This window comes from Labrus mixtus, chromosome 23 (assembly GCF_963584025.1).
Source record: "Labrus mixtus chromosome 23, fLabMix1.1, whole genome shotgun sequence".
Lineage (NCBI taxonomy): Eukaryota > Metazoa > Chordata > Actinopteri > Labriformes > Labridae > Labrus > Labrus mixtus.
This window is the reverse complement of record NC_083634.1, coordinates 10,920,328-10,941,754: the sequence shown is the minus strand read 5'-3', so window position 1 is coordinate 10,941,754 and position 21,427 is coordinate 10,920,328. Positions and strand designations below refer to the sequence as shown.

General features: G+C 41.5%; 1 protein-coding gene across 1 annotated transcript in view; it reads left to right on the top strand.

The window, feature by feature from the left end:
- Positions 1 to 21,150, top strand: part of LOC132958769 (zeta-sarcoglycan-like) — a 34,400-nt gene extending 13,250 nt beyond the window's left edge. Inside the window, exons 3-8 of the mRNA XM_061031807.1 lie at positions 739 to 840; positions 7,114 to 7,201; positions 9,212 to 9,334; positions 10,243 to 10,315; positions 18,342 to 18,465; positions 19,262 to 21,150. Of these exons, the coding sequence (XP_060887790.1) occupies positions 739 to 840; positions 7,114 to 7,201; positions 9,212 to 9,334; positions 10,243 to 10,315; positions 18,342 to 18,465; positions 19,262 to 19,453 (702 nt within the window). The 3' untranslated portion in view covers positions 19,454 to 21,150. The remainder of the gene's footprint in view (positions 1 to 738; positions 841 to 7,113; positions 7,202 to 9,211; positions 9,335 to 10,242; positions 10,316 to 18,341; positions 18,466 to 19,261) is intronic.
- The last annotated feature ends 277 nt before the right edge of the window (positions 21,151 to 21,427 follow it).

Below are 21,427 nucleotides of genomic sequence, written 5' to 3'. Positions count from 1 at the left end.
AGACGAATCGTGAAGTGGCGTCATCGCCTGTTGGCCATTAGATAAAATGCAGCATAATGGTCTTTCTGTATGTCCACGTCTTAACTACACAACATAAGGTGCCCACTAATGACGCTGTGTTTTTCATGGTGGACATTTTGACTTGTCATAGCAGGAGAATTCAGTGAATATGCCTCAGTTTCCTGAAATGTACCAGTGAACCTGGAAATAGCCTCTGAAATATTGAACTGTAATGGTCGGCACAAGTGTAATGTAAACAGGATTTGTTCTACAGTACAAGCTCAAATTTATTTTATATTTAAGTCCAATTCTTTTGATGTTGTTGCTTTCTGAGGTTTTAAGTTATTTCTTGTAACACAACAATTTAAAAGTGTTAATAATGATCCACAAAGCCTCTGGTAAATATATTTGACCATACATTCTTTGTCATCAACATTCATCTCACAGCTGCCACATTAGCCTGCTTCTCCTCAGCCCGCCTCCCCCTGCATGCCGCCCGTCACCCTGACACCTCCGAGTGTCTGCGCTATTGTCACCTCCATGTCATGTCCTACTTTCTCACTGTCACTCAGCTCTGCCGCCCCTCCACTGGCCCTCCGTACGCTCCTCCTAATGCAGTTCAGTGACAGCGGGATACCAATTTTTGATGCATTCAGGAAGAGATAATCCTTTGAGTTAAACCAGGAAAAAATCGGCCGTGCTCGTCACAGCCTCACTGGTTGTCCTGGTTTGTTTCAGGACGGGATGGGGAACCTGCAGCTGAACCCGGACGGGATTCACCTGGAGGGGATCTCTGAGTTTGTCCTGCCTCTGTATGTGAGCGAGATCCAGTCCAGAAGGGTAAGTTGCTCCCTTTACTCTTTTCCACAACTCGCACCTCGCCTCTTGTTGATCAATACTTTGTAGCAATGATGAACTCGGAGTAACAACCATCGACTGAAACCCGTGTGAAGATCTCGCCCAAGCTGCAGACAAGCTGATATTGATCTGAGCGGTGAGGAAGTTATGATCAATTCATTAACAACAAAGGCCAACTTCCCCTGAACTCTGGCTTGATGATACTTTGATGTTAACTTATATTGTGCTTGGATAGACACTCTTTCTCCCCACATCCTTCTCCTCCTCATTTCCTGTCCCCCTCCACAGCGCACTATCAGGTCCTCCCATCGGCCGGAGATGGGTAATAGGCTACCTCTCGGCTCCTCTCAGGCCACATACAAACCCTACAGGAGATTACAGGCATTTACAGAGGGACCACAGCCCCCCCCCCCCCGCCCCACTGGATATCCAATCAAGCCCACGCAATAAATTCCCCTCTCTCACTTCCCTCCCTCATCTCTCTCTCCTCTTTCTCCTCTTTGATGTTCAGTAGATTAACCAACACAGCTCCAGCGCAAAGTTGATCCAAATTTCTCCTCTCCCACACGACACACAGACACTCGGTTGGATCATCCCCTTTTTCAAGTGATTAGGCATGGTGCGGAAAGCAATTTCAAGCACTGGAAGCCGGGGTTCCATGTAAATTTGATTTTTTTGAGGGATGTCGACAGAGGAAGTGGGGTACAATTCGCCACAGAGGATCGAGAAACAACTCGGAATAGCCCACTCTTGGACTTTGATGTCCAAGTCTGAGCTAAGTGGTGATTTGAATAAAACAGCTGTGCGCTTAGCATTAGAAAACACCTCAAGGCCATAGCTGACACCCAAGCCCAACACTAAACAAAGGCAATATTTCATTCCCCGGTGCAATACTACCTGCAGACATTTTTATTGTCTTGTTTTACAGACGTGCTGTGCACCGGCCCCCTTATCTATCCGCACCAGAGATATTTGCAGGACAAAAATCTCTGTGGGTCACTCGATATTTCTCACCTGAGGAAATATGTCAAGCACTGCAAGAGCGAGGGGATTACGGTTATCCAATGAGTGTACAGCACAGTGCACCGTGCTGTTCCTCAGTCAGATAACCACCATTGATCAATAAGCCATTACCACAAACAGCAATGACCTCAGTAGTGCACCCCAGGTATCTTAAAGTTAAATATAGCATGATTTCTCTCTTTTATATGTTCGCTGAATCCAAGCTGCTGTCAGCGCCGGACTCAAAGTAGCTTTAGTTTCACTTCCTTTTGATCAATCAGCACTTTGAAACCTCATCAATGACTGAAGCTGTAATCTGTGAATACCAAGTGGAAATAGCTCCCTCAGTGTTTTTGGCAGGAGCTCTGGTAGCTGGCAGTAAATTAGAGTCCAAGTGGCCCCTTAAATCAGCACTCTCTGTATTGTGTTGTGACAGGAGAGCTGCTAAGTTTGAAAATACAGTTTACACTCATTGGGATATCTGCCCAGTTATAAAAAAAACCTGCATGACAGTATGTATTCTCATTTGTTGTTGGAATTTGTACAAAAAAATAGTTGAGTACAAAAAGGCTAAAATATTACTCGACAGCAGTATTGACTCTATTACCTCTTGAAGCTGGCCTCATCTAAAAATGTATTTGATCTGCTTCAGAGTTGTGTTGAACTGTTGGAGGATTATCATCCAGCTTTTCTGTTTCTTACTTTGTAGGACTTAAAGAGGTCATATTATTGCCCTTTTTGGGGTTCGTATATTTAATCTATGTACCTACTAAAGTATGTTCACAATAGCTAAAGTTCGAAAAAAGTGTCTGTTTTCATGTACTGCCGCTCCATGCACCGGGTCACTCCTGACTCTCTCTCTAAGGCTCTGAAGTGCCCACGTTCAGAGTCCCCACGTGTGCCAAGTCTGATCTGATTGTTTCGGCCTGACGGCTCTGCCGTAATTGGCCAGTTGCTCAGCCACTCTGGCTCCGAGGGCTGGGGAGCAAAAACATTAGCACCTTAGCACTACTGTGCTACCGCAGGCTACGGCATATCGTGGGCGTGCCACAGAAGTTAACGGGCATACAACATGAGCTGCTGGGCCTGCCACAACGAGCCAATGGGCTTAGATCAGTGATATCACACTGACAAGACGTCACACTGGCAAAAAATGTCTTAGTGTCTTTCAGCTTGTTTTGGTTTCACAGCTCACAATGTTACTGCTCTGACTGACTCAGCACAGACTTCAGCAGGCACCTGTTGCTACTATTGGCTAGATATGCAAATGGCCAACAGATGCTAACAATTTAGCCTATAATGTCTTTAGAAATGGCAGATGATGTTGCAATATATCAATTGTTGCAGAGTCTCTGTATCATGATATTATAGTTTTCTTATTAGTATAGTATCTTATTGTTTAGTTTTGTACCTGAGTCACTCTGCTATTCCCACCCTTAACCATCAAAGTATCATGTTTAAACACTGAGGCCTCATGTAATGCCATGTATTATGCAGAGTATTTACACTGGGTTATATGTCCCTTTATTTTCCTCAGTGTGATTGCAAAAAGCAGGCAGGAGTGTTCATGTTGATGCGTCACATTTCCTGCCTGCTGTGCGCCTGCTGTGTTTGAGCCCGGGCGCTCACAGCTTCCTCTCTAAAACTTTTAAAACAGTTTGCCTCTGGCAGGTAAAAACTCAAGTACAGTAATGATTTCAAACTCTTAAAAATTAGAGTGCCATTGTTGCTTTCACATTGGGACCTTGAATGGCGCTGCTGCTTTAAGGGTCAAGTGTACATTAGACTACAGACACTCAATACTACCATCGATTTAATATGTGTTACTAATGTTGGCCTCTTTTTGCAGAAGCTCTCAGTTATAGCTGTGCTGAGATGTCTGTCTCACCTCGACAGGAAGATTGATAGATGGATATTCTGTATATTATTTTCTTCACCCTGTAGGCTTCTCCTGCATGTCTTTCTATCTATACATCCATTCATCCACCTGTTAGCTCACACAGGTAGCTCAGTGTCAGCGCACACCTTCTGTTATGACATAAAAGAGGACAACCTTAACATCAAGTGTTTAAAATCCACTTAACACTTGAATGTCCAAGCATATGATGCCTCACAAAGCCTACACCTCAACCTGTCAAAGTCACAATACAGTGGATATTTCAGGAATGGGAAATAAGTCTGAAATAAGTCTGTCTGGAAATGTCTGTGTTTACTTTTAAAACAGAAATTATGAAGTTTCTTTTTTCTGGCAAGTGAAATTTGAAGTTCTTCAGTAGACATATTGTTCTTTGTCCCTCACAGGAACTTCAAACAGGGTGGATCAAATAATGTTTGTTCAAATTTTTTTTTTTGTACTTGTTTCCTTACTGTCATGAAAGGTTTTATCTGACTATGTTTTAGCCCAAGTCACTACATGTATAAGTCTGAAAATCCATGCTGCTATTCAAGTCAAGAGTTTATTAAAATATATTTTTATTATTTCACAGAATGTTTGAATGGAAAGCACAAAGGAGAAAGTTTATATTTAAGTAATTGGATTCAATACTTCCTGTTTTTTTCCCTACATCGTATAATAATGTTCTCTGTCTCTTAGGGACAACAGAGATCAAATTAAGTTAGAATGGGTTATTGTGTTTTTAGAGGAGCGTACTCTGATGAGTTGTTTTCACTGTTTTCTAAATGAACTTCTTCCTTTTAATATCAATCATAAACTGCAGAGACACAAGTGTTTTAGTTATGTGAAGAACTGCAGGAGTTGATTTCACTCATGAGTTCGTCTGCTCGAACGGGTTCAGAGAAAAAGGAATCAGTAGCTCGTCTGTTTGGCCTGCAGCCTGCAGCCTTTGATCCGATGGCACATGGTTTAGAACAACTGATGCAAACAGTGCGAGGACATAAAACGGGGCAGGAGGCCAGAGACGTCCAAACAGCTTTAGTTACACCATCTAGGTCTCCAAACCAACAAACAAAGGGGACTGGATATCTGTGGACTGCAATGTGACAACTCGACTGTTTCTGCACATCTGCTGCCTTATTTAAAAAAAAAAAAAAAACACATCACCCTCCCTTAAAACACTGAGTTGAATTAGTGTGAGTAAGCTTTATTAAGATGTTTCATGGCGAAGTGAATGTTTCCCCTTGTGGTAATCTTATAAACGTTTTTTTTTTCTTATTCGCTTTGAAATCAAGTTAAAACGCATCTTGTCTTTCATTTGAACTCCGTCTAATTCTGACGCACATCGCTGTATGACGCAACACAGTGCCCAGATCGTTTAAAAAAAAAAAATCTAAAATCAAATCTCTGCTGTTCAGACTGTTGGCTCTGGTTATTATCTCCGGAGACCCTGACTGAGCTATTAATAGCATCAGTTGCAGGTGTATCTTTATTGGGGTGAAACTTCTCACTCAGTCTCACCCACTTGCATTAGTGACGCACGGCAAAGATCATTGTTAGCGCCAGCGCTGATCTGAATTCCAGTCTGCTGATGCAACCGAAGCCATTCACTTGTTTCATTCTCACAATTTTAAATGAAAGCTTTTTGGATCAGCAGCAGCAGCATTGCCTCAGAGATCTGAACATCCGTCAAACCCCAGTTCTCTGGAGCCAATTTAATTTCGCTAACAGTATTAAACTGAAATAAAGAGGCCCTTTTTAATATGAAAACTATTAAATATTCCTTCAAACATGTCCCAAAACAGCCGGTACCCTGCGCATGGAAAGCTTGCCTGCAGGATTTGATTTTCAAATGAGAAAATTAAGACATAATAGGCGTACATTTTCAACTTATATTTTCTTGTTTAGCTCAGTATTAAAATGAGCCGCTGGCAGAACAATCAAATATAATTAAAAATGTGTATATATGTATGCAAATATGTGTGTTGGATTATGGTTTAAACCCAGAGCAGTGCCCTTCTTCTCCTCCACTTTAAGGTCTGCATTTTATTTTGCTCTCAGGACGACAGTACAGTGACGAGTTAGCTTTGTCTTCAGCTATTTCATCGGAGCGGCGGGCCGTGCTCCTGCGTATGGGCTCTGATGTTATTCATTGTATGCAGGGAAGCATCCTCTGCCTTACAGCAGCCATGGTAATTTCTCAGTCTGACGGGGCCCAGTGCACCTTCAACAAGAGGCTCCATTTATGTTCATTCGCTCTGATCCGCACTTGACCTTCCTCAACAGGCGCGTCGACTAAGAAGTCTTTCATGTGATCCCAAAGAAGTGTTGAGGAGAGCAACAGCATCGCAGTCACGGCCCCCCTCAGGAAAACGGTTCAAGACCTTTAAACTCTTTAAAGTAGACTTCAAATCAAGAACTCGGATTTTCTTCGCGACGCAGTACTTCCTGGAGAACTTTTGTTCAGGATGAGCTAGAGAGAGCAAGCAGGGGAATCAAAATGAACCGAATGACCTCCATAAAGATACACACTGCACACACTTCAGATGATCTGCTACCATGTTATCCCTAGTTTTTTTTTTTTAAGGAGAGCATGAAGTTCATCACACCTAGAAAACACCAGCTTGAATACGACTCCTGTGACTGAATGCTAACAGATTTAATACGACAAAAAGGAATCCAAATTCAATATGTCAGTGGATTTAATAAGTGAGTCACTTCTGTGATGAACTAAAGAGCAAAATGAAGAACACCACCTCCACTAAAGACACACAGCGGGGTTTGCAGTTAGTTTAGAGCATATGGAACTAATGACCCGCGTATAGCTCTAATAAAAATGTGAAATTGACAATGAATGATTCAATCATCTGTGTAATGTAAGAGAGGTTACATCGAGGAGCATTCGCAGCTAGAAGGAGATTATATATTAACTCCAAATATATGTCGATGTTGCACCACATGATGGATTTAGAAAGAAGCAGTAGTTTGCAGCCAGGTTTGCCTGTGTCAGCCATACGAGGGAAAATCGGTCATTGTTGTGTTAATATCTTGTTACAGCTGCGACACGACTTCCAAGAAAAGTCAAAGTTGTTGGTTAGCCAGAGATCTTCTCCAACAGCCCCTCTTTATGTGGTTTCTAGGGATGATTCAGGATTGATACACCTTTCATTTTTACTGGTGTTACCAACCAGCTCCCCGATCTCAACGACAACGAAAAATAATTTGCTTAAGCAAGACTCAAATCTCCTACCTATGGTATCCCAAAGAAAGATAAACAATTCTAATATAACACAATTATTCTTCTACTTTCTTTCTTTCTCTTCTCGTCTCTCTCCTTCCCAATTCATACTTCCCCCTAGGACAGCATGCTGGTCTTTCAGTCAGAGAAGAATGTAACCCTGAACGTCAGAAACGAACAAGGCCAGCTGACCGGGCAGCTCACAGTGGGTAAGTCTCTAATTCTGTCTGTTGCCATTTCACATGAGAAGGTTGTCATTACCAGTGTGGGGGATCGCTGTCTGAAGTTAGTTTAACAATGAGGTTTAACAATGACCTTTAGTTAGTGAGTGGACGTAGCCACTGTGACGACACACATTTGTTTGATGCTGTTTGAAAGACTTGTTTGGTTTTATGTCTGTCGCTGTCATTGCTGTTGAATTAAACAGTAAATGGCCAAGGCATTTACGTATATTATAACTTCTTCACTGAAGCCAGACTTCTTCTGTGTGGGGGAAAGCGAAATGAAAACCCCGGAGTCCTACGCACTGCCTACTACAATAAACCAGTGTATAAGAACAACGATTGAGCCAGTCATTGTCAAAATAGGAACACACACCTGCTATTAGGGCTAAACAGTGTGGTTCTGGAAGTAAAACTCCCATTCATTTTCTCCATAGTGGATTTGATTATTAGCCACAAAGTCTTTACCATCCAAGGCAGACTTACCACGAGCTACCTGAGTGTAAAACTTTGGTTTATTCTCCTGTAGGAGAAACAAGTTCATATGATATCAACCTGGTTTTAAGAAAAACAAGTGTATTCACGATATCAGGGAAAAGAAATACACTCCACAACATCAGTGTCCTTGTGTGTCCAGAAAGGCGCTTATAATTAAATGTAATAACATGAAATGTAACAATAACCTTGTTAGGAGAGCGCCCTTGTGGCGGACTTTACATACTGTGTGTTTAAAAATGTAACAGATTGACTCGCATCTGAGGCAAGCCTCCAGTGGCCACTCAAGGAACTGCACTTTTTGGCTTCGAGTCTTACAGCTCTTGATGTGTTACCTGTGTCCCTGAGTGTCTAAAGAAACTCAGGATTATATGTTAATGTCCATTACGCTCTTTAAAGTACAGCTAGTTAAAAAGTGATCTTAAATGAAGCTGTCGCTGACTGTTAATGCCATGATCGATCTATTTTATTAATGACTGTAATCAAGATAAGACGAGCGATGATTCATCTGGAAATTCTCTTTGAACCTCTTTTTGCCTTCAAAGAATAAGACTCTGCAGTTTCTTGCAGACACTAACCTTTGCTGCACTTATTGAAAGGACAATGGATTCTTCTTATTATCATCAAGTTCAACCATCAGTCAGCCCAAATTACCAAAGTCATTTACATGATTAATGATCACTGGAAGGCAAATGACCTGCTTATTAACATTAATAGCTATTGATCTTAGCCAACATAAGTTGAGAGTTGATGCTGATTTGAAAAGACTGCTGATATGACACGCTTTGGTCGCGCTTGACCCTCCTCGGAAAATTAGTGCCTGCTTTTGTAGAAAGTGCGTTTTTGTCTGAAATGAGATGAAACTTGGCGAGAATAATTAAATTCCCCAGAAGCCCGTGGATTAATGAAAGCTAGAAGAGAAGAGAGAGAAAAATAAGTTTCTGCATGCACATCTGGAAAAACACCAAAGTCTGGAGAACCGGAATTAATATTCCTCACAAGCGGAACAGATTACTGATTTGTCTCCATCCATTGTAAAAGCAAAGCTTCGTCAGGGCGCCTTTCATTTGCAGAGGAAGCACTCTGCACAGTTTTTCACATTGCTAATAGCCTTTCATGCCCAAACTTTGTTTCAAAAAGCTGAGTTAAGAGTCAAGGAACAAATAAGGCTACCTTTTAATTGAGCGCATCGTCTTCCAAAAGTGCATTACTGTCCGCCCTGCAGACAAAGGAAACATTTTGGATAAAAATGTCTTCTGTTAATGCTTTTAATTTTCAAAACGTTATGCATGTTTCTTCCTGGAAAGCAAACAAATACAAATACAAAGTATGTAAAAGACTTTCAATTGAATTTCTAGCGCTGTGCTTGAGTGCAATCTGCGGTGTTTTTAGATTTCATTTGATGAAATAAAAAAGCTCTTACCTGGATGTCTCTCTCTCTATCTCTCTTCCTCCCTCCCTCTCTCTCTCTCTCTCTCTCTCTCTCTCTCTCTCTCTCTGCAGGACCTGAAGCTGTGGAGGCTCAGTGTCAGAGGCTGGAGGTATGGAGTAAAGGTGGAGACAAACTGCTGTTCACTGCAGATGAGGAGGAGGTCATCATGACAACTGAAAAGTTCACCGTCACAGGTACAGTGTGCTGTACTGTGTTTTAAAAATATTCTAATATTGGAGGAAGAACTTAAAAGCCATCCATCATCATCTATCTGAGTGAAAACTGGTGTAGTTTGGACCTCAAATGGAACACAATTTGACAGAACAAAGAGACAAACATGGTTTAATTGCGCAACCATGGTAAAGCATGTATTATGATGTCATTTGTAGTTTTACTCAAGAAAAACAGGTAAAGTAGAGTTAAGCTGCATGCCTCATAAAAGAAAGATAAACTAATAGAACAGATTTCTCTTTGCGCCTACAATGCTGATGAAGGACCCCGAAACATTACACGATTTAAGTGTCCTGGAAGTCCAGATGTCTTCATAGTTATAATTAAATGACATCAGGTCATGCTGCACTTTTCTGCGTCTAATGTGAGAATTCAAATTCTTCTGTGTCAAGTCAAGTCCCATTCATTTATGAAGCACATTTCAAAATTAAATAAAAAAAAAAACAAAAAACAATATACTAGAGTTTATAACATTTAAAAGAATAAATAAATCAATAAAGAAAACCTGAGAGAAACAGCCTCTTCAGGACCAGAGGGCTCAAATGCTAACTAAATGAAATACAATTTGAGGCGGGACTTAAAAAAGAGTCAACGGACAATAATAAACTGCAAAGAGTGACAAAGTAGTGACTGATTTTGCGTTCATGTTCAAATCAGATATCAGTCATAACTTACTGTGATTTGAATTGAACTCTTCCGGAGATAGAAAAGATGTCCGTCTTTGTTATCTGACCATTAGAAGGGTTTGATTGACAGCTTTTTAAACGGTTCTATAGACACGTTTCAGTCAATGAAAGTATTAAAGTTGATGCAGGGCTTTACTATAAAACATCCTCGGTGGTGAATTACATTTTTTATTTTTTTTTGCTAGGCTCAGAAGGTGCCGTGTTTGGACATTCAGTCGAGACTCCTCTGATCCAGGCGAGGGCCTCTGAGGACCTGAAGTAAGTTCATATTCATCGACTTTACAGAATTGCATTAAAGCTTAATGTAACATGTTAATATCCTGTTCAATTAAGACGAAGATCATTTCAGTGATGATGATAAATGTGCCGCTGCATTTCAAAAGTCGATGCCTGAGCTGAAGGGGAAAAAAACACATGGCAGGGACCATTATTCACCAGTATCATCATCCCTGAGCACTCTCCTTTAAACTCAAGCATCTACTAGTTAGCTCGTTATCCCACAGATTTAAAACAAGATTTGACCGTTATATTAATTTCACAGCCGAGGGGGGAGATCATGTGTTAGTGAAGCAGTCAGGGATTGATTAAAGCACAGAGAAGAGTATGCAGAAAGTGGGTGATTTGGAGATGCTTATTAGACTCACACACTTCCGTGAATACGCTCTTCAACGCTCTGAGCTCGAGGCTGCTCCATTAACGAGCGATAACGGGTTCGGTTTGTTGTCCACCTTACTGGTCCTGAAGGGAGCGCCGGGATCAAAGTTGGCACAAAAAAAAAAAACAGTGTTCTGGCATCTAATTCCTCCAGAGTGAGAGGAATACTGATGAGACTCTCTTTACAGCAAGCACACGTCCACACACACACATAAGACCCACACACATAAGACCCACACACACACACACACACACACACACACACTCACGGGTGACCATCTGCAGTGAGTGCACACTCTTAACAAGACAAACAGGAGACAGTAAAGACACACATTCTCCAACATGACGCTGGCTTCAGTAGGATTCAGACGTTCCTCTATTTGATGAAAAACATCGTATTATCAGACCGTCAAAGTTTGATTCTGTGTGTACAACATCTGTTTGAGGGCTTTAATTAAAATGTTACGCACGTTCAAAAATCCACATTTTTTCCAGGCTCCTTCAAAATACGGTAAAATTGCATGAAATTCCTTCAAAGTAAAATCACTGAAATATTTCCTAACAAGCATACTGTCAGATCTTGAAATAAAAGTTCCTTTATTCCAAAGCAAATTTATTTTCCAAACGCCGACACGTCAAAGAGTTTTAATATTAATTATACAGCGCGATTAAAAAGGCAGAAAGTAGAAAAGTGAATCATGTGGGCTGTATAAACTGGTTTTACTCTTTATTTTCTTCAACTGTGTTTTTGGACTAATTGGGCTTTAGGCGAAGAAAACAAGCTTCCTATTTCTGCAGCTGCTTCTGTCCTGTGACTTTTCTCACTTCTTCAGTTCTGCTTTAACACAGGATGGCTAGCCTGAATAACGTACGCCACATCCGTTATTGTGATGTCATCAAACTGAAGTTGAAACAAAAAGTTCTGCTATCAAGATTTGTGAAAAGTTCTTGAAGGTTTTCAAAACGTTTTGTTCAGTTATACATGTTCAGCCCTGACTGTGCTCATATTCCACAGCTTTAAGGATCACATTGTTTTTAGTGATTTACATTATCTAATTGCAGGTTTAGGGAAAAGATAGCATACATCCACAAACTCAAAATTCTGACAAAGTATGGTTCACGCTGTGCTAGACGAAGGATTCAATAATTTGACTCAATAAACCAACACGTCTGAAAATGAACTATTTACTGTATTGTTAGAATAATTACAGAGGGGCTTTTCTTCCATCATTTTTCAGGATCACACGTTAGTTTATGATTTTTTGTGTAATCTCGAGTAACAAAGGTAATCAACCTTATTTTTGTTAATTGCTTAAAATTTTACCAAAGATGAGGAGGGCAGTACAGCATCTGTTTCAATAGAAGGCACCAGGACAACTGTACCGCCTGATTCAGGGTTGAGATTGACTGATCGAGTGTTATTATTATTATTATTTACACATCAGACTGTACTGGAATCATTGTCCTCCCAGACTCATGAGAGAGAACTTGAAGGTGGAAATCAGCTGTGATCAAATGAATGTGATCACACTTTTTAATCTCAAGTCAATTGTTTCTTTGTTTACAGCGAGATAACTGTTTTATTAAGATGAGATCTAAAGATAAGGTTGAAAAAATAATGGAAAGCACATTTTGCTCTGCTTCTAAAGCCAATTTCCTATGTGCTTATGTAAAGAAGATAAATAGGTTTTCAGAGGGTCTGAAAACACATCCTGCATGGGTGGAACAAAGAGAATGACACTTCAGACAGTGGGCTAGATTTCAAAGCCTGACAATTGACCCATCATGCTTTAATACATTCAGCTAGACCAATGTTGAACGATTAACAGGAAGAGAGAGTAATGAATGACATGCAGTGAAGCACTGAGGGTCGGAGTGGAGCCAGGGCCGCCCGCTTTGAGGACTATAGCCTCTGAACTCCCGCGCCCCTGGCCCAGAACTCTTTGCCTTGTGACCCGTTAGACAGTCTTCTTTTGACCAATTATTACCAGCAAATATATCTCTCAGTTGTTACCAGGCCAAAGACTGATTCCCCTCGCTTTCCTCTGCAAATGTTGAACTATAATTCAACAGTGCTTTCTGTCTCATGGTTGAATACTTTCACTCCCCCTCCACCTTAAACTCTCTGACGCCTTCAGGCTCTTTTTCATTAGAAAGCCAGACGCTCAATTAAGAGTCAGAACAGCCTGTTGATTGATTGATTGGAGGTGTAACTCTAATTCATCATCTAATATAATGAGATCATACTGTATAATTATGGCGACAGTATCAGAACAGTTTGACTCGTACTAAAAGTGAGATTCTTAAACTGTGGCATATCAATGTTATTACAAAGTCTGTCCCATCGCTTTCGCAGCTGATTCAAAACAATAAAAAAAACATGCTATGAAGCCAACTCGATTATTTTTAGACTCCCCGCAGGCTATAAATGTGGCTGGAGGCAAAATGTGTCCGGGTGGTCTGTGGGTACATCTCAAAGTCCCTCAGTGTGTGTGTCAGTTTTTAGAACAATAGTTCAAGAACACCCAGGGGGAATGTCTGCTTATTTGGCACAAACATTCACTAGGACTTAAGGATAAATAATTGGATTCTGGTGGTTCAAAATCAGGCCACTCTGATCTCTCAGAACACGTCTTTATGCAAAAACTCATCATTCATTTGCTTATCTTCACATACATTCACACAGACGTCTAATGGGAGCCTTTCTGGAAAACAAACAAAAACCTTCTCCAGCCATGATTTGTCTCTTTGTTAAATATATCTCATGGAACTCCAGACAGACTTCCTCCTCATGTGGCACAAACATCGACTTGAACTCAGGGACGAGCTGATCACATGATCAGAGCTCAAGGTTGCGTGTGCCTCTCTCTCTCATGAACACATTATCCTTGGCCTATCTTTTCCATATTTTGGATTTTAGGGTCATTTATTCTTTTCTATATTTCTATTATGAAAAACTGAATTCCCCCTGCGCTGTCCGGACCACATGTCCACTGTCATTCTGTGGTAAATACTGAGGGATATAAACTTCCATTTGACTGGATACAACCATGAGGCAGACATTCTAGTGCCCCTGTCATGTATTGTTTATTTTTCTGTAGCTGTGAGACTTTTTAAATCATGCATTTAATCCCCCCTCGCACCGCCCTGAAAGAGCACAAGTTGAGCCTTCTTTGCAAACCTCTCTCCACCTGTTGGTAAAGCTCTCTGGGTGACACCGAGGCAGCTCGGCTCTCATCCATGTCACTCTCCCTTTCCCCTTTAAGGACACATGACTCTCTTTTCGATGCGTTTTTATTTCTCTGCAGGCCAGCCATCTCAGGAAAGAAAAAGAGCACAGACCAAATCAAAGAAATCCACCTCAGATCAGCCTTTCCTTTTGAAGCACCTGTTCCTCCCTTCAGCACTCTGTGTGTGTACAATCATGCTCAAGTCTGTCTCTGTCATCATCATGATGCTGCTCAAGATTTCCATGGACAATAACGAAGAATGAAGGGGACCACTGCTTCAGGGAATGTGTATCCTATCAATCCTATAAAGACATTAGTGCAAAATGTTTACAGTTAAGGAGCCTGATCGATTTAAAGCCCAGTGAGGTTTTCTTTTGTTCTACTTTGTTTTATGCTTTGGTCCCTTGTCCTTATCAACCGTATACATATAAATATATATATATATATAAACGGTTTGTGAATAGTGACTGGTTCTGAGGATCTATGAGAAGCAGAAACCTTGATCTTGATGTGCTCTGAAACAAGGGCGCTGCAGTTATAAAGTGGATATAGTCCTGAAGGAGCCACCTGTCAGTTTGTCATGTCCTTCTCCGGCTCGCAGCTTCATTACCTTCAGTCATCACTCTTGTCTGGCTCTGATCTGCTCCTTCACCTGGCACTGACCTCCCAGGTTCAGCTTCACTCTCAAAAACACCCCCCCCATTCCCCCGGCTCTGAGTTTGAGGACCGATATCAGGACGGGTAATTGCAGGAAATTTGGCTCTTTGGATTCATGTTTTGACTCCTCGGCTTGCTGCCCACTCGTAGCAGCTTCAAGCCAGACATGGCAGGCCCGGATGTGAAAATATTTCTGTCCATTACATAATAGGATCATCTTGTGTCTCTTTCTGGAGGATGGTGCTCTGATTCCTGATGTCCCAAATCCATCTGAAGAGGGAAGGAAGCAGTGTAAGAATTTCCTGTCATGTTCTTCTTGGTAAAACTGGTGCAGTGTCATTCCTCTCAAAATGTCTCTGATACATCTGTCTTCCAGTTTGTTTACACCTAGAGTCAACTCTCCTGACATGTAGGGAGGACAAACGGTAGATTGACGTCTGATCAACGCGAGAGAAAGTCTCGACTGAGCCGAGAACAAACTTCTATTTGCAGTTTTTTCGCTTACTGTAAATAAATCGACTGCTTTAAAAGCACACGGGAGTGTGAAGTGAGACGAGTCTGACATCAAGAGACGCAGGCAGACCAGACGGGATCTGAAGGCGCGATGCTTCCTTACATTGCAGACGACACAGTACATTTCCTGGCCACGACATCAGAGAGCAAAGAAAACAGCTCGTCATTTAAATTTCTCCCAAACTTCCTGCTACTAGAGAGTTTGCTTGCAGAGCAGCCAGCCACATACTCCTCTCTGGTTTGTGTGAGCAGCTTTTGGGGAAAGTCTCTGCAGCAGTAAGCGCATCCACACTGGAGTGACAAGTTCATTAAGAAGATAAAGGCAGAACAGAACTATTCTTCTTCTTGGTCTCACTTAGCTCTGTTCAGACCTTTTTTTTTTATCTCCAATTTGGTGAGATTGAGATGTAGTGCAGGGAGAGTGTATTCGTTTTCTCTCAAGTTTTGAGAGTACAGAAACTTGTTTTTTGTTTATAACTGTACTGTCGTTGGTCTTATTTTCTCCATTAGAGAATTGTTTGGACAGCAGAGGACACGGTACACAGACCCTGAGGAAGTGGATACTTTCAGGTCTTTCATCATAAATAAAAAAACATCCATCACTGAGCAAGGTTCAGGCTCTGTAAAAATAATATGATGCTACCAGAGTTGATGCTAGACAGCCCAGAATTCTGGCCATATAGAACAACTACCGGACATACAGTATACTTTGAATAGCCATGTAAAGTGGTGCAGCACTCCAAATCAGCCAGTCTCGAGACCGCTTTTTGAGAGTCTTGTCTCAGAATCCAAAGTGTTTTACTCAGTCTTGTCTTCAGATTTTAAATCCAGACCGGTCAAAACCACCCTTCTTTCTAAAAGAACTAATAACCTCAATATATTTGAAGTTTGATTTTTACAGGGTTACGACCTAAACCTTCCCAGTGTTACGGTCTGAGTGAGTGATGCGCCCGCTGCACACAAGATTTTTCAGTGATATGGTTTTGGTCTTGGTCTTGTCTCGGTCTAGGAGCACTCTGGTCTCGGTTAGTTTGGTCTTGCTTACTACACTAGCCTGTCAATTATGTTTACACAGCTGGAAGACTGTTTTTCATCTGGTGCACATGACGTGTATACATTTTTATAAGACAGAGTAAAACTAGGAAAACAATAAATTGAAGTAAAAATGAAGACATTTGGTCACAGCATTCTCGATTGAGTCGTTCATGTAATGTGTAAAACTGCACATCAGAGTGTAAAGTGAACCTAAGCAGAAGATCCCCCGAGGCTCATTATATCCATCACATATCTCAGAACTGTAGAGAGGTGGAAACAGGGTCTGTGTAGCTTTTTCAGACACTGTATGTGATAGCTTAGTGTACAAAAAATAAACTTGACTTTCACCTTCGGAATCCCCTCAGCTAACTGAGAAGACGTGCAGTATTTAAAGCGACCTCATCCACTACGGCTTCAGCTCCGGCCCCTCAACACATTCAGTCCTGTCCAGATCTGCAATACTGTGACCTTTCTCTGTGGATCTAAAGGTCGTCCTGCACGCTGAGAGGAAAGCTGGTCAGATTTCCCAGAAAGGGAGAGCGAGAGAGAGAGAGCGAGAGAGAGAGAGAGCGCGCCTGTCATAAACAGCTGAGGTGGCTACAAATGCCACACAGGTTATCTGCGGTGAGGGCTTTTCATGGAGAGTTTGAGAGCACAGTGAAAACATGGCAAAAGACCTACAGAATCTCAGTAAGATAATGTGCATTTACATCAGCATGTAATCATTTGACCAATCGAAATGATTCATTGATAGATGCATTCACATAATTGTGACATACAGATGAAGCCTCAGCTAGCAATCATCTGTACTTTAATTAGTATCATGGTGGCGACTGAGAGGTAATACACAGAGGTTATTTTGAAATCAGGAGAGACGACTTGTCTCAAAAAGTGTTGAACATGCTAAACATGCAGATCAGCAGTAATTCATGGGAGCTGTGAGTTATTGTGAGTAGCAGCATGTCCTCAGTAGTACAGTCTTATTGCAACATTACAGGTTATCTGCATCTTCTTGATGCAGCGTGTTTCCCTCCCAGGTTTAAAAACAGAGATGATGTTTCGCTGAGATCTTGATCTAAGTTCTTTTTTGACCTTGAAAACAACCCTTAAAAGGTGACGATACAACTTCTGTAGCATTGTGTGCTTCATGCGTTTCTGATATTTAACAATGAGTTTCACAGTTGAAGTTTGGATTTGGGTAAAGCGACTCTTTTGCTGCTTTTAGTGCCTCAAACACGAGACTGTAACTTCTATGTACTTTAAATTTGAAGCAGCTATAGATAGTCATAGTGCTGAAGAGATATGTTAAATTTAAAAAAAAGATGATTTGGTTCATTGTTCTATAGAGTTCATGATGTTAGTATGAAACAGAAAAATGTGGAGTGAAAGAAGACATGTCTACAGGTCAAAGGCACATTTCACAGATCCTCTCCAAACTGTTTCTACTGAAAAGCTGATTTAGAGTCAACGAGGTTTATTCAAATGCAGATGAAATTCATGTGTGTGTGTGTGTGTGTCTTTATATCAATAGCGCATAATCCGGAATGTGTGTCACTTTCAGCACGGTACGGAGATTTAAGCGATTTCAAGACGCCGCCTTAAAGTCCTCCGTTTAAAATTCATTGAATACAGATTTGGCGGGGGATGGGGGGAGGAAATGTCTTCCAAACAGTTATGAGTTATGAAAACAAATCGCACATTGATTGGCTCTGGCACTTATCTCTCCCCGTGTAAACAAATAGTCGGCAGGAGGAAAATGCAGATTGCATTAGCCTCCGTGTTGCTGAAGGTCAAAATCAGCTGATACAATTATGGGCTGTTAAGGAGCCATGCTGGATTAGAATAATGAGAGAAGCCGCTTCAAAATACACAGCAGGTGGAGAGGTCTCTGGTTTAACACTCACTACTAGGATACAATTATGCAGCATGAGTCAAGCAGTGAGCTGCTTTTTTTTTTTTTAAGACATTTTCACTCCATTTTTGAAAGCCTCAGGTTTGTTATGAAAAGATAATGCGATTGAAATCCATCATCCATCCCTAAAGGGGTAATTACAAAAGAACATATGAAAAATTAATCAGCAACAGCATATTGTCAGCTGTGAATTATAGGAAAACAAAGACCCAGAAAGTAGACCGGAATAATTGAAGCTCATGCACTTAAATCTCTGAGCCTGTGCTCGTTCATTTTCCTTCAGGCTGGAGTCTCCAACGCGGACCCTAACCATGGAGGCTCCCCGAGGGGTAGAAGTGAGCGCTGCCACAGGGCCGCTGAAGGTCAGCGGTCGAAAGGACCTCCAGCTGGAGTCCACAGAGGGAGAGGTGAGGCGGATTACAAGTTACTCTGCAGTTAAAATCGCCTCAAGCATTAGCTTAGAATAGCATTCAGTTACCCGTCCTGCTTCTACTAACCATACCTTCTTCAACTACGAGCATTACAGTATCTCAAAGATGTTACAGACCTGTGTTTGTTTATGTAACACTAAAAAGTAACACCATATCAATCTTCCATGCTTCATTCTTTAAAGACTCACAAAGAAGATGTGGTGACAAATCAAAGTATTAACACAAGGTAATGTGCCACAAAACAGCTGATTTGAACATAAGCCCCGCCTCTGGAAAAGGCATGTGGCCAATCATAGCTTCGGACTTTGGGGTGGCCCCATTGGGAGGCTAATCAGAATTCAAGGGTGACCCTGACCACCTCAGCGCTGATATCAGCCGATACCAATGTTCAACATCTGATGCATCCCTAATTAGAAGTCATCCTGAGGGAGACATGAATGTCTGAATTTTTGATTTTGTAACAAACTTAGTTGTAGCAGTTGTTGAGATATTGCAGTCTGGACCAAAATGATGGACAGAACAAAAAACATCTCCGTCAGTAGAGATGTGCTGATATCAGGCCTAGAAACTTTAATGTTCCACATACAAATATTTAATAGAGAGATTGAGTTTTTCCTCCTCTGCTTATCTCACCTCACCAGATCAGAGCTGCTGTATTTGTCTCCCGCTGTCACTCTGTATTCTTTCTGTTTGACTTGATAATCCATCACTTCAGCGCTCCCCTGGTAACGTGGTTTAATAACTTCCTGCTCGATGTTGTCTTTCCTCCCAGATACTTTTAGACGCCAACACCATTCAGCTGGGCGGCCTCCCGCTGGGCGTCTACACCGCGTCGCCCCATCAGGTCTCCCAGCAAGAGGAAGTGTACGAGGTGTGCGTCTGCCCCAGCGGGAAGATCTACCTCTCCCCCGCAGAGAGCAGCTCAACGTGCCAGGCCATGAGCAACATCTGCCTCTGGAGCTGACCAGGGACAACTTTGAACATCTTTTCTTCTTTTTTTTTTTCCAGAGGCACAGAGAGATCAAGACCGCTCAGGTGAAGCTCAAAGTCGTCAGTGTCTGAGCTCAGATTAGTGCAGAAGGTTCAGAGTGCGCTGCCTGCAGTGGTCTGCTGGAGGTCAGGACTCCTATACTGCTGACAGTGTTTGATGAACAGCAGAGCAGCACACGAACGGGATGACTTTTTCTTTTTCTAGAGGACACTCTTTTATTTTTCTACTTTCAGTTCATCAAAGACAACGTTCAGAAAGAATAGATGGGGAAAAGGTCAAAGTTGGGTGCCTGCAGCTTTAAAGGGAGACCTCTAATGACTTGACATTAAACCTGAAAGCATCCAGAGATGAAAGTTGAAGGTTTTTTAAGAACAGTGAGCACAATTCTGTCATGTGCAGCCCCCCCCCCCCCAAAAAAAAAAACAAAACATGTTTTTAATAATTACAATGGATTTTTGATTTTGTCTGCACTCTGTCTACCACAGTTTCATTTGAAATTAAACGTGTTTTTATGTGGCACAAATTACACTTGACTTTAAACTGTGAAGGATTTGTCTACATGCTGTCTTGAATGTTCAGGTAAATGTTGGACTTCAGCGGACTCCTCCATGTCAAGGTAAATCTTCTTCTTCTTCCTGATACTGCTGATGCTACGACATGAAATAATAAGTGGAGGAAACTCTCACAAGAAGGTCCTTTAAGGTGTTTTGGAGCTTTTGAGCCTTTGACTTGTTCATCAGCTGATGGACTATTTTCCGTTCTTGAACTGTAGAAGTTCAAATTCCTCTTTTCCCCCTGAGCACTTTGAAGGGTGCTCAGGGTCGTCACTTTGTACCCAATATTTACTAGAAGGTGAACTGAGTAGAAATTTTAGAGCTTTCAATCTGAACCGGTAAAATCGAAATACTCAGTGTGGTGATGAGGACCTTTGATGTGACCAAAAACTCCAAAAACAGCTTTTACAGAGACCTTAAAGTCAGTGTTTTTTTTTAGACATCTTTGTGCCTTTTTCATCTCTTTTTAAGGAGTTCTTGCATTTGATTTTAAACATCTCTGTAGGTTAAATGAATATAAATCTCATCAAATCACCCGTCGGTAATTCTCGCATATTAAATCTGTGTGAACTCTTCCTCTCCCTGAAGCCCAGCCTGGATGTGGAGTTTGACACGAGAGGCCGGCTGACCTTGACTCTGCAGCTCAGAGCGAGGCAGGCAGCCATGTGTTAGAAAGGCTGCCAGGGTGCGAAGACTTCCACTTCCTCGTCCTCCATCATCACCCTGCAGCAGCGGAGCGCCACTTTGGTAAGAAACACAACGGCATCTGAAAAATGAGATTAGCAAACTCACTGAGGAAGGTTTTTATTATGCTTTACAGAGAGAATGAAAGATTGTTTGTTTGTTGGTGAAAATGTACGTGTTAAAGTGTTAAACTTGGATTCACCATGCTAATCTTTTGTAACATTATATTGACTCGAGAAAATGAAAAACATGGGGGCGTAGTGGCTAATGCGCACACCCCAACAACGAAGGCTGTAGTCCTCCAAACGGGCAGCGCGGGTTCAAATCCAACCAGTGGCTCCTTTCCTGCATGTCATTCCTCACTCTCTCCCTCTCTCCAATTTCTGACTCTGTCCTATCTCTTAAATAAAGGCATAAAAAAAGCCCCCCTTCCAAAAAAAAAAAAAAACCTTAAGAAAATGAAAAGTACAAAGTCGTCCACATAAATCCCGGTTGTCTCATCAAACTGCATCGATGCATTAGTGTTTCATCTCAACCTCTAAAAAAAAAAAAAAAAAAAAAAAAATTGTTATCATTTTCTCCTCCGTTTATTTTGAGCTCAAGTTTCTGTTTAGCCGCTCAGGGATGTTTATTATTCATGATGATGATGTCACATGTTGATCAGTCAACACATTTGTTTTCATTACTGACTATTGTGCTGATTATTTTC